We start from the raw sequence: 11754 nt of genomic DNA on the forward strand, positions 1-11754 counted from the left end.
AAGTGACAGTAAAGACATTTATAATGTTACAAAAGATTTCTATTTCAGATAAATGCCGTTCTTCTGAACTTTCCATTCATCAAAGAAACCTGAAAACATTCTACTCAGCTGTGTTCAACATAATAATAATAATCAGAAATGTTTCTTGAGCAGCAAATCAGCATATTATACTGATTTCTGAAGATCATGTGACACTGAAGACTGGAGTAATGATGCTGAAAATACAGCTGCGCATCACAGAAATACATTATCTGTTTAACAGATATTCACATAGAAAATAGATATTCTAAATAGTAAAAATATTTCACAATATTACTGCTTTTGTTGTATTTCTGATTTAATAAATACAGGCTTGGTGAGCAGAAGAGACTTCTTTAAAACACATAAAAAATCTAATGGTTCAAAAACTATTGCCTGGTAGTGTATGCAAATGAATAGAGGTTTATAATTGTTCTGCAGGGTGTAAAAAACAACAATAAAACCGTTGTTTGTGTTTCAGGGCATCAGAACTGGCTTTTTCTTTGGATGCGCTTCCTCTGAACGAGATCCCTCCAGCGCCGGAGCTCACCGAGGTCAGTCTGGAGTCCTGAAGCCCCTCGCTCTCAGTGAAATGCGTATGAGACGCATGTGTTTAGCAGATGTAAGCCGGAGGAGATGTGTGCACTGACCGCCGCTGCTTTCTTCCAGGAGGACGCCCGGGATTGCCCAGAAACGGAGTGCAGGTCTGTGTCCTGATTGGTTTGCAGATTGAGTACAGAGCAGAGAACATTTGAGAACCACAGGTTGTAGGTTCTTCTGGAAAATGTTGTGAGGGATGCACATCAGTTTTTCAGTCTGGTTCTCATGAGAGCACCTGAAGATTTGATTTTTACTGTGACCCATAATATATAACTATAAACAATGCAATAATTAATGATAGTATTGGTGCACTTTATTGTTTATTTTTAAAATAAAATAATCAAAATAATATATATATGTGTGTGTGTGTGTCTGAGAATACTATTTGATTTTAAAATAAAAAATTTGTATTAAATAAAAATACAATTATCTTATAGTACACAATAATTTTTGCTTTTATTTCTTTTTTACTTTTGAAAAAATGTATAGGTCAAAGACGAAAAAGGGTTTAAGCATAAAAACAATACTGCTTTAAATGGTTGTTTTTCAAAAAAAAAAATTGTTTTTTTAAATTTTCTGTTTCATTATTGTGTTTTTGTTTTTCTGAGCAAAAAATAAATATATATTTTCCCCTGATTTACAGAAGAGAGCCACTAAAATGTCATTCAGTTTAACAATCGTGTCAGGCATATTTACATCAAAAATCAATTTATGACATATTAAAAAACTAATTACTTTCACCCCAAATAATAATTTGTAATTTTATATTTTGTAAATGTGCCACTATCCTAGGTTTCGCCCATTTGGTAACAAAATATGAAAAGAACTCAGAGTTAAACTGTGTCAGAACAAATTCATCATATGAATTTTCAAACCAAAAATCAGTCAGTTTTAGTGTTTCCGAGTGAAGCGCATCAGTGAATGAAGTCACAGTTTTGCATTTTGCTCTGAAATCAGCAGCGCATACAAGTAGCCTAGGTCACAGATTTTGGAGATTGATAGTTATGGCTCCCTCATATTTAACAGGTCACCCTGTAGTTTTCTGTCAAATACAGTGATATAATAATTACTAAATTTATTCTTAAATACTCTGTTTTGTATATTATAGTGAAACAGTGTTATTACAGTAGTGATATTTTCTTATTTTGTTTGATGTTTTTTTTTTTATATTAATAATATGTGACCCTGGAGCACAAAACCAGTCATAAGGGTCAATTTTTTGAAATTGAGATTAATACATCATCTGAAAGCTGAATAAATAAGCTTTCCATTGATGTATGGTTTGTTAGGATAGGACAATATTTGAAAATCTGGAATCTGAGGGTGCAAAAAAAATCTAAATATTGAGAAAATCATCTTTAAAGTTGTCCAAATGAAGTTCTTAGCAATGCATATTACTAATCAAACATTAAGTTTTGATATATTTACGGTAGGAAATGTACAAAATATCTTCATGGAACATGATCTTTACTTAATATCCTAATGATTTTTGGCATAAAAGAAAAATATATAATTTTGACCCATACAATGTATTGTTGGCTATTGCTACAAATATACCCCAGCGACTTAAGACTGCTTTTTTATGATCTGCTTCATTCTTTCTCCAGATATTGATCAAGCCTTATATCTGTTCAATGAACTCCGGGAACAGGATCCTTTCCGCATCGAGAACATGGACACCTTCTCCAACCTGCTTTATGTGCGGGTGAGCTGCTGATGCTTTCTGAATGCATGCTATATATCTTACTATGCATGTCTTTTTTTAAATGACTTTAATCAATGCTATAACTCTTTCAGATCTTTCAGTAAAAATATCTATTTTTTCTGATGCCGTATGCTGGACTTCTCCAATCGTTTACTGTGCTTTTAAACCCAGCCCTTTCTTATAATGAACTTCATTTAAAAATCCAATCCACAGCCACCTCACCTTTTGTTTTCTTTCTTGTCTTTTGCAATAATCCGTTACAGATGTATATGAAAGAAAAGCTCACTACTTTTTAATCGCAACTATAAAAACTCATGCAAGATCTGGTCCTTCTTCCTCGGTGCATGATCAGAAATGTACTTTTCTTAAGCAGTTAGGCACAATACTAAGCAAAACAGTCATCATTTCTACCCTTCATGTCGTTTCAAACCCTTTAGACCTTGGATAATCTTTGAAACACTAGATATTTTAAAAAGTCCAAGGAACCAAAACTTAGAAGGTCCAAAAAGGTAATTAAGGCATTATGAAACCAATCCATATGAATCGAGTGATTTAATCCAAGTCTTCTGAAGAGACACGATCACTTCATGTGACGAGCAGATATATTTTAGGCTTTTATTTAAATCTGCGATGATCTACACACATACATAGAGCACATCAAATATGGCAGATATAGAAGCTTGTGTGTGTGTCCTGTTCTCAGAGACTAACTAAAAAGACAAAGGAGGATCAGACTGAGATCTTAAAACTGTTTCTGGGTCAGATATTCAAGTTTTCAAGTACAATAATGAGAGATTATCTGATGATATATTACATTAAACAGAAATATAACACAGTGCTGAAGTCCGGTAGTGCTCTGTTTGTTCAGATCCTGTGTTTGTCTGTTGTCAGAGCATGAAGCCGGAGCTCAGTTACCTGGCACACAATCTGGTGGAGATCGATAAGTACCGAGTGGAGACGTGCTGCGTCATCGGTGAGGATGAGACACCAGTTTAAACGCGAGCTCTAAATGAACTGTGGTTCACCGCTGGGCCTTCTTTGCATCACACTTGGTACCTTCTTTTTTTTTCAAGAAAATCAATGTAATGTATTTTTGTTCAATAATATTTTTTGATTATTATTTGGAATTTTGAGGGGATTTTATGGTACGACGGTTTATTAGCTTTTTTTTTTTTCAACGGTCATTTACGCTGCAAAAAATGATTTTCTTCCTTAGTATTTTTGTCTTGTTTTCTAGTATTAATATCTAAAAATTCTTGAATCAGGATGCATTTACTTGACAAGTAAAATGACTTGTTTTCTGAAAAAATGATCCAAATTGTGTTCATTTTTGCTTAAAACAAGCAGAAATATCTGCCAGTGGGCCAAGAAAAGCAATCTTGTATAGCCTTTGGATTAAGATTATTTTTCTTACCGCATTGGCAGATAATTTTGCTTGTAAATGCATCCTGATTCAAGAATTTTTAGATATTAATACTAGAAAGCAAGACAAAAATACTAAGGAAGAAAATAATTTTTTGCAGAGTATGACTGAAGGTACCAAGTGTTACTTTTTTTCCCGACCCTTTAACATTTCTGAATCGTGTCCATGTTGTGTGTCTGTGTGTTTACATAGCTATAATATTTTTTTGTTCAGTTCTGACTAAAGAGGCTCAGAGGGTTCAGCAGGAGTGTAAAGTGGTTGTTCAGAGCATGTTATTGAATATAATTTCTCCATGATGGAAGTTAGCAGATGTTTAATTTTTTCAGTTTTACTTCATTTGACAGATACTGTGCCAAAGCATAATGGCCCAAAACACACCTTTAAAGACCTTTTATGTTAGAATAAGAAGTTTAAATATATTTTAAAAACTACACTAATTGATTTCTTGAACAGGGATGTGAGAAAAAAACCTAGAAAATCCAGCTTGTTGAGGAAATAGTCTAAAATAAAGTATCTTTGGAATCACTGAGTGTCTTCTGAAACAGGGATGTGAGAAAAAAAACCTAGAAAATCCAGCTTGTTGAGGAAATAGTCTAAAATAAAGTATCTTTGGAATCACTGAGTGTCTTCTGAACAGCGTGTGTTTTGTTGTCCGCTCACAGGTAACTACTACAGTCTGCGGTCTCAGCACGAGAAGGCCGCTCTGTATTTCCAGCGGGCTCTGAAGCTGAATCCACGCTGTCTGGGGGCCTGGACCCTCATGGGTCACGAGTACATGGAGATGAAGAACACCTCCGCTGCCATCCAGGCCTACAGGTATTCCAATCAACACATTGTAAAGGTGTCTAAACTTTTGCACAGCCTATTTATCACATTCTGTTTTAACTTTAAGTACTTAAAGACTTTTTGTCCTAAAAACATCACATTATTCATCTTTCTCTAGAAACTGAATGGCATGTCACTATGAGAGCAAATTATTCTGCAGCCTCATAGGGGTGCCCAAACTTTTGCATAAAACTGTGTATATACATACAAACTATCGTTCAAAAGTTTGGGGTCAGTACGTTTTTTTTTTTTTTGGAAGCAGATTAATACTTCTATTCATCAGGGATGCATTAAATTGACCAAAAGTGACAGTGAAGACCTTTACATTGTTAGATAAAATTCAAATAAATGCTGTTCTTCTGAACGTTCTATTCATCTGTGAATCCTGGAAAATAAAATGCATCACAGTTTCCACAAAAATATTGTGCAGCACAACTGTTTTCAACATTGATAATAATCAGAAATGTTTCTTGAGCAGCAAATCAGCATATTAGAATGATTTCTGAAGATCATGTGACACTGAAGACTGGAGTAATGATGCTGAAAATACAGCTGCGAATCATTATTTTAGGTTATAATATTACATTTGTTACATAAATGCATAAAAGACTACAAATCTTAAAAAATGTTAAAAATGTACCCACCCAAATCTTTGAATGGTATATATATACAGTATATGTGACCCTGCAGCACAAAAGCAGTGTTAAGTCGCTGGGGTATATTTGTAGCAATAGCCAACAATACATTGTATGGGTCAAAATTATACATTTTTCTTTTATGCCAAAAATCATTAGGATATTAAGTAAAGATCATGTTCCATGAAGATATTTTGTCAATTTCCTACCGTAAATATATCAAAACTTAATGTTTGATTAGTAATATGCATTGCTAAGAACTTCATTTGAACAACTTTAAAGATGATTTTCTCAATATTTAGATTTTTTTTGCACCCTCAGATTCCAGATTTTCAAATAGTTGTATCTCAACAATTAGATACAATTTTTTTTTTCTTTCAAATTTGTATCACCAAATATTGTCCTATCCTAACTATATGTGTGTGTGTGTGTGTGTGTATATATATATATATATATGAATTAAATAATTAATAAATACATTGAAATAAATCAATATAAATGTAATACTTTTTTTTTTTGTTCTTGTCTCTTAGACATGCAATTGAAGTGAACAAACGGGACTACCGGGCCTGGTACGGACTCGGACAGACCTACGAGATCCTCAAGATGCCCTTCTACTCGCTCTACTACTACAGGAAAGCTCATCATCTGAGGTGAAGACGTCTCCAGCATCATTCAGTGTGTGTTCCTCAGCATCTGCTGACTCACGCTCTGTGTTTGTGTTGGTTTCAGGCCTAATGACTCGCGCATGCTCGTCGCTCTCGGGGAATGTTACGAGAAGCTGTCTCAGCAAGTGGAGGCCAAGAAGGTAAAGAGGCGGCTCTTGATTTTCCTGCAGATTGTGAGTGTGTGTGTGTGTGTGTGTGTAGTAATGCTGCTAACACTCTGCTCTGACGGTTCAGTGTTACTGGAGGGCGTATTCGGTCGGAGATGTGGAGAGAATGGCTCTTCTGAAGCTGGCCAAGTGAGTGTGTTTTCCTCAGGAGTGTGTTGTGTGAGCGCTGATGATGCTTTCAGTGAAACCGTGTGTGTGTGTGTGTGTTTTCAGGCTTCACGAGCAGCTGAATGAATCTGATGACGCTGCACAATGCTACATCATCTACATCCAGGACATTTTCTCATGTGGTGTAAGTTACTGGATTTCAGTTCATAAATCTCTCACACAGCAAGGCTTATGTATGTTATGTATGTACAGCAATGTGCCTTATTATTATTATTCTAGTGAATGTTCTGTAGGAAGGCTTATTTCCCAGCTAACAGTGTTTGGTTCCCAGAATGTTTTTGGTTAGCCAGGAAAGTTTTCGTAACATTCCCAGAACCTTAGTTTTTTGGTTCCCAGAACGTTATTTTGTTAAGGCTTGTTTTTTGTTCGCCAGGAAAGTTTCTTAATGGAAATAGAACGGTAGTTTTTGGTTTGTATAACATCATTATAACATTCCCTTAACACTGTAACGTTTTCCTAACATCTTTACTCCGATATGATGTGTATGGACGCCTAATCAGTATTATACAAACCATATCTTGTCTTTATCTATTGTTTAATTAATAAAAATGATCTGAGCACATCAACTATCATATGTAAGATTAAATAAAATGAAATCTCTCCATTATGGGGTACCCAGATTTAACATTTCTTCAGCACCAAATAAAAATGACTGCAACACAATGTATGTGTTATAAAATATGACATTTATTCTCAGATATAAAAAAAATACTTGACTTAAAGTAGGATATCAGTACATTAATTTCTTGCCACTGAAGTGTAGGTTTAAACAAAAACCTCTCACTGAACATTGCTCTCTTAAGTTAGCTATGTCAAATCCCTCCGAAATCATATTTACTCTCATAACTATATTAATTTGAAGTAATCATTCAATAAAGAGATGGATAAACGAACAAGAAAGAAATGTAAATGTTCATTGCCAGAATGGCTGGATTTTAGTACATGATCATAAAGAATGAAACCGGGTGCCTACTGACATTTTTACACTTATTACAATTTTCTGAAGTCTTGATCTGCTATAGTGAAGTCTGTGAAGGACCTTAAACTGAATCAGATGATGCCTTACATTCACAGAACATGTACATTTCTCAAGCATTCATCCCGCCTATTGTTATAACCCATGTCTTCTTCCCAGTCATGTTTTATTTTCTCTGTACTGTTCTCCACTTTTTCTAATAGTAACTTATAAAAGTCTGATACATTACCACTCACTCCGGGGTGTACATTAACAATTGTCCCTAAAATAGGATTCAAACTCAAAACCTCAAAGTCTGGAATGTTTTCTAACAAAATCTCTGACTTGTACATAACGGGAAAAATGTACAGAAGCAAGGTAATGGAGTTTATATGACAAACCTATTTGAATTTGTATTGTATAATTTTGAATTATTGACAAGTGGCATTTATCAAAACGGAATATTATGTGGCATTTAATTTGATTTTTTTAAAACTTGAATATTGAGCATTTGAAATTTAACACAACTGAATTTTTTATTATAGCAGTTTTATAGACGTGTGTCTCTGTGTGTGTGTGTGTGTGTCTCAGGAGCAGCTGGAGCACGCTGAGGTCAGCACGGCTCTCAGGTATCTGGGTCAGTACTACTTCAAGAACAAGCTGTACGACGAGGCGTCTCTCTGCGCTCAGCGCTGCTGCGATTATAACGACGTGAGTTTCTCTTCATCAGCCCACTCGAACTCAGGGATGCAAACTTGTCACCTTCCGGGAAAAAATTTCATTTTGAATCCAAAATTGGTCATGTGAGTGATTCGTATAGATCTGGCGAGTTCTTAAAATGGTCTTTTTACTAGAGGTCGACCGAATCATTGGTTTTGCAGATTAATCGGCACCGATAGTTGATTGGCGGAACTAGCAGTTATCGGCAAAAATCCATGCCGATAGTTTTCCGGGTTGCGTTATGTATGCGTTATTATACAGTACGAGTATAATAACATATAATAACAAATGTTAGCATATTTTAACCTTTTTGTAACAGTCGCTGGTATATCTTTGTTAGATAATATTAGCATATTTTAGGTTGTGTAGCATGTTTTTTTTTTTTTTTAAGTTGATAGTATGTTGTTATGTTATTAACAGGCGTTAACATTTTTATATAAACTGGTAGAATGTTTCTAGGAGTTGCTGGGATGTTTTAAGAAGTTGGTAGCATGGTAACGTGTTTTAACATGTTAGCATATCTTCGACAGTTAGCTGAAAGGCAGAACAGATGACTTGTGTGTGTTTAGATTTGAATTGGTCTCTAGTTTAAGTGGTGGATCAGAAGCAACATTAGAATCTGTAAACTACAGCAAAGACTACCTACAGCCATATTTGGAGAAAAATCATTTAGTTTAATAAATGCCTATTTATTTCCTCTTTGATAGAATTTCTGCACCATGGAACAAAGAGGCAAGTGTAATAATTAGTGGTGTAACTGGTTTGTAATGATTGGTTTTCAGGCGCGAGAGGAAGGCAAGGCTTTGTTGAGGCAGATCTCTGCGGTGCGAGAGCAAGGAGAGCCTTCATCCACAGACCTGTCTTTACCCTGCGTCTTCAACCCGCTGATCAACACCACCACACCCGTCAGGAGAGCGTCTCCACTCCACCTGTCCTCCGTCACACCCTGACATAACTGTTTGTACAGACAACGGTGCCTGTTATAGCAAATAAACTGATTAAACACTTGACAGTGGAGTGTTTTATTACAAAACGCACCCGTATTATACAATAGAAAGACAGCCGAAAGCGACACACGAACATCTCGAACCACAGCAACCTTCCCAAAGGCATGCAAAATGTGCAAAAGAGGAGCCAAAGCAAGAATGTAGTGCTAAAATCTAAATTTGGCCACTTACAAACACGCCAAAGACGTGCATGCGTATTTGGTGACGATAACACTCATTCTCAAACCTTTTTAAACCGTTAAAGCAGCAACCATGAAAGAGTTTGATGAATTAGTTCTGTTCAGCTTTACATATTTGGAAGACCAATGGAATGTTGGTCACTATTTGGAATCAATGCTTCTATCTTGCTTCTACGTTTTGATTTGGTTTGCATAACATACAAAAAAAATTTTTTTTTAAAACAGCATGTAGGGAGAATAAAACATGTAATAATAGTCTTTGCTCTTCAAATGAGTTTCACAATAGAAACCCTTGAACACAATTTAAAAACTCCCAGATTTTTTTTAAAACAGCATGTAGGGAGAATAAAACATGTAATAGTCTTTGCTCTTCAAATGAGTTTCACAATAGAAACCCTTGAACACAATTTAAAAACTCCCATCAAAATAAGGCCCATTTGCACATCAAACGGCCACCTGATTATATTAAAGACAGAGCTATAAGAGCTGTGCGTCCGCTGCTAATATTTGAATCGGCGCTGGATGGGAGTGGACGGAGGCGACGGCTGGCGTGAGTGTAACGTGTGGAAGAAGGGCCGCTTCTCCGGAGGCTGGTTCTCCAGCCCGCAGCCTCTCTTCTTGCAGGAGCCAGACGCTGGAGCAGGCTGTTTGCTCTGTGAGCGCACCAGCAGCTCGTCTTTCCTGCGCAGATCTGCTTTGACCAGCTGCAGACTGCTGTGCAGCTCCACCAGCATCTGATCCTGCAAACACAGAACACGAGAGGAGAGGCCAAACCACACGGTGTGATTTCATGAGAAGTAAATTAACCGATTAGATGAGGAAACCAGCTCAGGAACATCAAGAAGATTACAACAAACAGCCTGTTAGTAAACCGAATCAGCGCAAGCAGTTCAGAGGAAAGGATGCATGTGAATCTTGTGCATCATTCTCATGTTAGTATTCGGTCTGAATCAGTGTGGAAGGAGTTAAAGAGAGAATACAGGAAGAAACAGAGGAAGAGTTAGTTGTTCATCCAGCTAGACATTGTTGAACATCAGTAATATCTAAAATAAACTTACTTTCCTTTTTATTACGCAAGGGAGAATTCACGGCTAGCTGTGCATTAAACGATTTTAATGCACAACGTGGAGTGCATTAAAATCATTTAATGCACAGCTAACCGTGGATTATTCCGCTTATACCATGGTCATTTGTCAGCATTGATGATGTTTACAGTGAAACATGTGACCGAAAGAGTTGTTTTCGTCAGTTACGGCTTGTTAGCTCTCAAATCAGACACAGAGATGAAATAATGCGGTGAGATCACATTTATATGAATTATAGCATTTATTTGAGTTTATATTATAATCGAGGTATGTTGCGAGACAGTTGTGTGTGAATTACCTGCGTCTCTCTACAAACAATGAAGCTGAGTTTAGTTACTGTAGTGATTTAGTATCAAAGCTATTTTTTATTAAAAGTCACATGGCAGCGCTGCGTGAGTGATGTGTGTAAAAGCAGCGCATTAACATTGAACGGTGATTAAACTGAACTGGAGCTACCTGTGCATTAATCGGTTTTAATGCAGAACTGCCAGCCAATCAGGATCGAGTATTCAGACAGACCATGGTGTAAAACTAATGTGTGTGCGCTGAAAATCCCAGCTAAGACAGAGCGTAAGGTTTGGCTGTATTGAGGCGTAGCTACCTGTTTGTCGAGTCTGCCGTCGGCGGAGGAGAGAGCGATGCGCAGCTTCTCTCCGTCAGTGTTACGACAGCACGCTCGTTCTCCAGACTGCAGCTCCACACCCAGCATCTGGAGCTCCAGCCGCAGCTGCTTCAGGTTCTACAACACAGTACATGCCAGAAAACAAGCTCATTATTGGAGATCATGTCAATAATCAACAGTGGAGGAGCGCCCCCTGGAGGAACAAACAGGATCTTCATCTCACACACAAAAACTAGTAGCAGCTAGTAACAGAACATGGTTAGACAGAGTTTGAAATAATTCCAACCAATCAGCATTACTTGAATTCATTTTACAAACAATAGCGTAAGGTTTGAAAACACTAGAATATTGGAACAACTCTTCATCAGTATTTCTGTCTTGTTTTCCAGAAATCAACAGAAGAGAACTCAATCGAAAAGTCATCATGTTTTCTGTTAAAAACTAATCAAAATGAAGTGAGTTTAGGATTAAAACAAAACCAGTATCTGCTAATGGTCTCTGAAAAGCAGCTTAAATCAAAGGCAAAACAGGTTTTCACTCCCAGAATGACAGATATTTGTTCTTGTTTTAAAGCAGCTCAATTTTTCAATTCATCATTAAGCATCTCCAATAAAACTGTATTGGAAAAGATGTCAAAAGTACTGAGGAACATGTTGATTTTTTGCAACATTTAAAGCCATGACTTTATGCCTTGATTTTTTTAGGCCTTAATTTGTAGAAGACCTTTTAAGACTCACAGAAATCCTGATTATGAACAGACATAAATTAACAATGAACAATATTATATTTATAAATTCATAGTAGCCTTAGGGATTAAAGCCAAAAATAAATCAATACAAATCTTTTGGCCGTGTCATTAATCATTTACTATTGAAGATGTTTTATAACAGCTTTTCTGAAATAAGTGACACTATCTGCAATCATCGTCAGTTATTGCCCTTGGTATTGTAAAAATCATTCATGCCGATTAAAATTAT

General features: G+C 36.3%; 2 protein-coding genes and 1 long non-coding RNA gene across 3 annotated transcripts in view; 2 read left to right on the forward strand and 1 right to left on the reverse strand.

Annotated features, from left to right (window-relative positions):
* LOC107757878 (uncharacterized) overlaps positions 1–703 on the forward strand; it is a 4757-nt gene extending 4054 nt beyond the window's left edge. The window contains exons 2-3 of the long non-coding RNA XR_001641973.1: positions 500–572; positions 688–703. This is a non-coding gene — a long non-coding RNA (uncharacterized LOC107757878). The remainder of the gene's footprint in view (positions 1–499; positions 573–687) is intronic.
* A 690-nt stretch (positions 704–1393) lies between these two features.
* On the forward strand, positions 1394–9345 carry LOC107757851 (cell division cycle protein 23 homolog). Its single transcript, XM_016575447.1, has 10 exons — positions 1394–1424; positions 2226–2323; positions 3215–3296; positions 4409–4562; positions 5740–5859; positions 5939–6014; positions 6109–6170; positions 6255–6333; positions 7756–7875; positions 8667–9345. Exons 1-10 carry the CDS (start codon positions 1394–1396, stop codon positions 8832–8834), a joined length of 990 nt encoding a protein of 329 aa, XP_016430933.1. The 3' UTR covers positions 8835–9345.
* A 54-nt stretch (positions 9346–9399) lies between these two features.
* The window catches only part of LOC107757852 (kinesin-like protein KIF20A), a 19867-nt gene continuing 17512 nt past the window's right edge, over positions 9400–11754 (reverse strand). Inside the window, exons 12-13 of the mRNA XM_016575448.1 lie at positions 10757–10894; positions 9400–9810 (exon numbers count right to left, since the gene is read on the reverse strand). Of these exons, the coding sequence (XP_016430934.1) occupies positions 9571–9810; positions 10757–10894 (378 nt within the window). The 3' untranslated portion in view covers positions 9400–9570. The remainder of the gene's footprint in view (positions 9811–10756; positions 10895–11754) is intronic.

The sequence above is a fragment of the Sinocyclocheilus rhinocerous genome, unplaced genomic scaffold (genome assembly GCF_001515625.1).
Source record: "Sinocyclocheilus rhinocerous isolate Xijiao unplaced genomic scaffold, SAMN03320098_v1.1 scaffold2338, whole genome shotgun sequence".
Lineage (NCBI taxonomy): Eukaryota > Metazoa > Chordata > Actinopteri > Cypriniformes > Cyprinidae > Sinocyclocheilus > Sinocyclocheilus rhinocerous.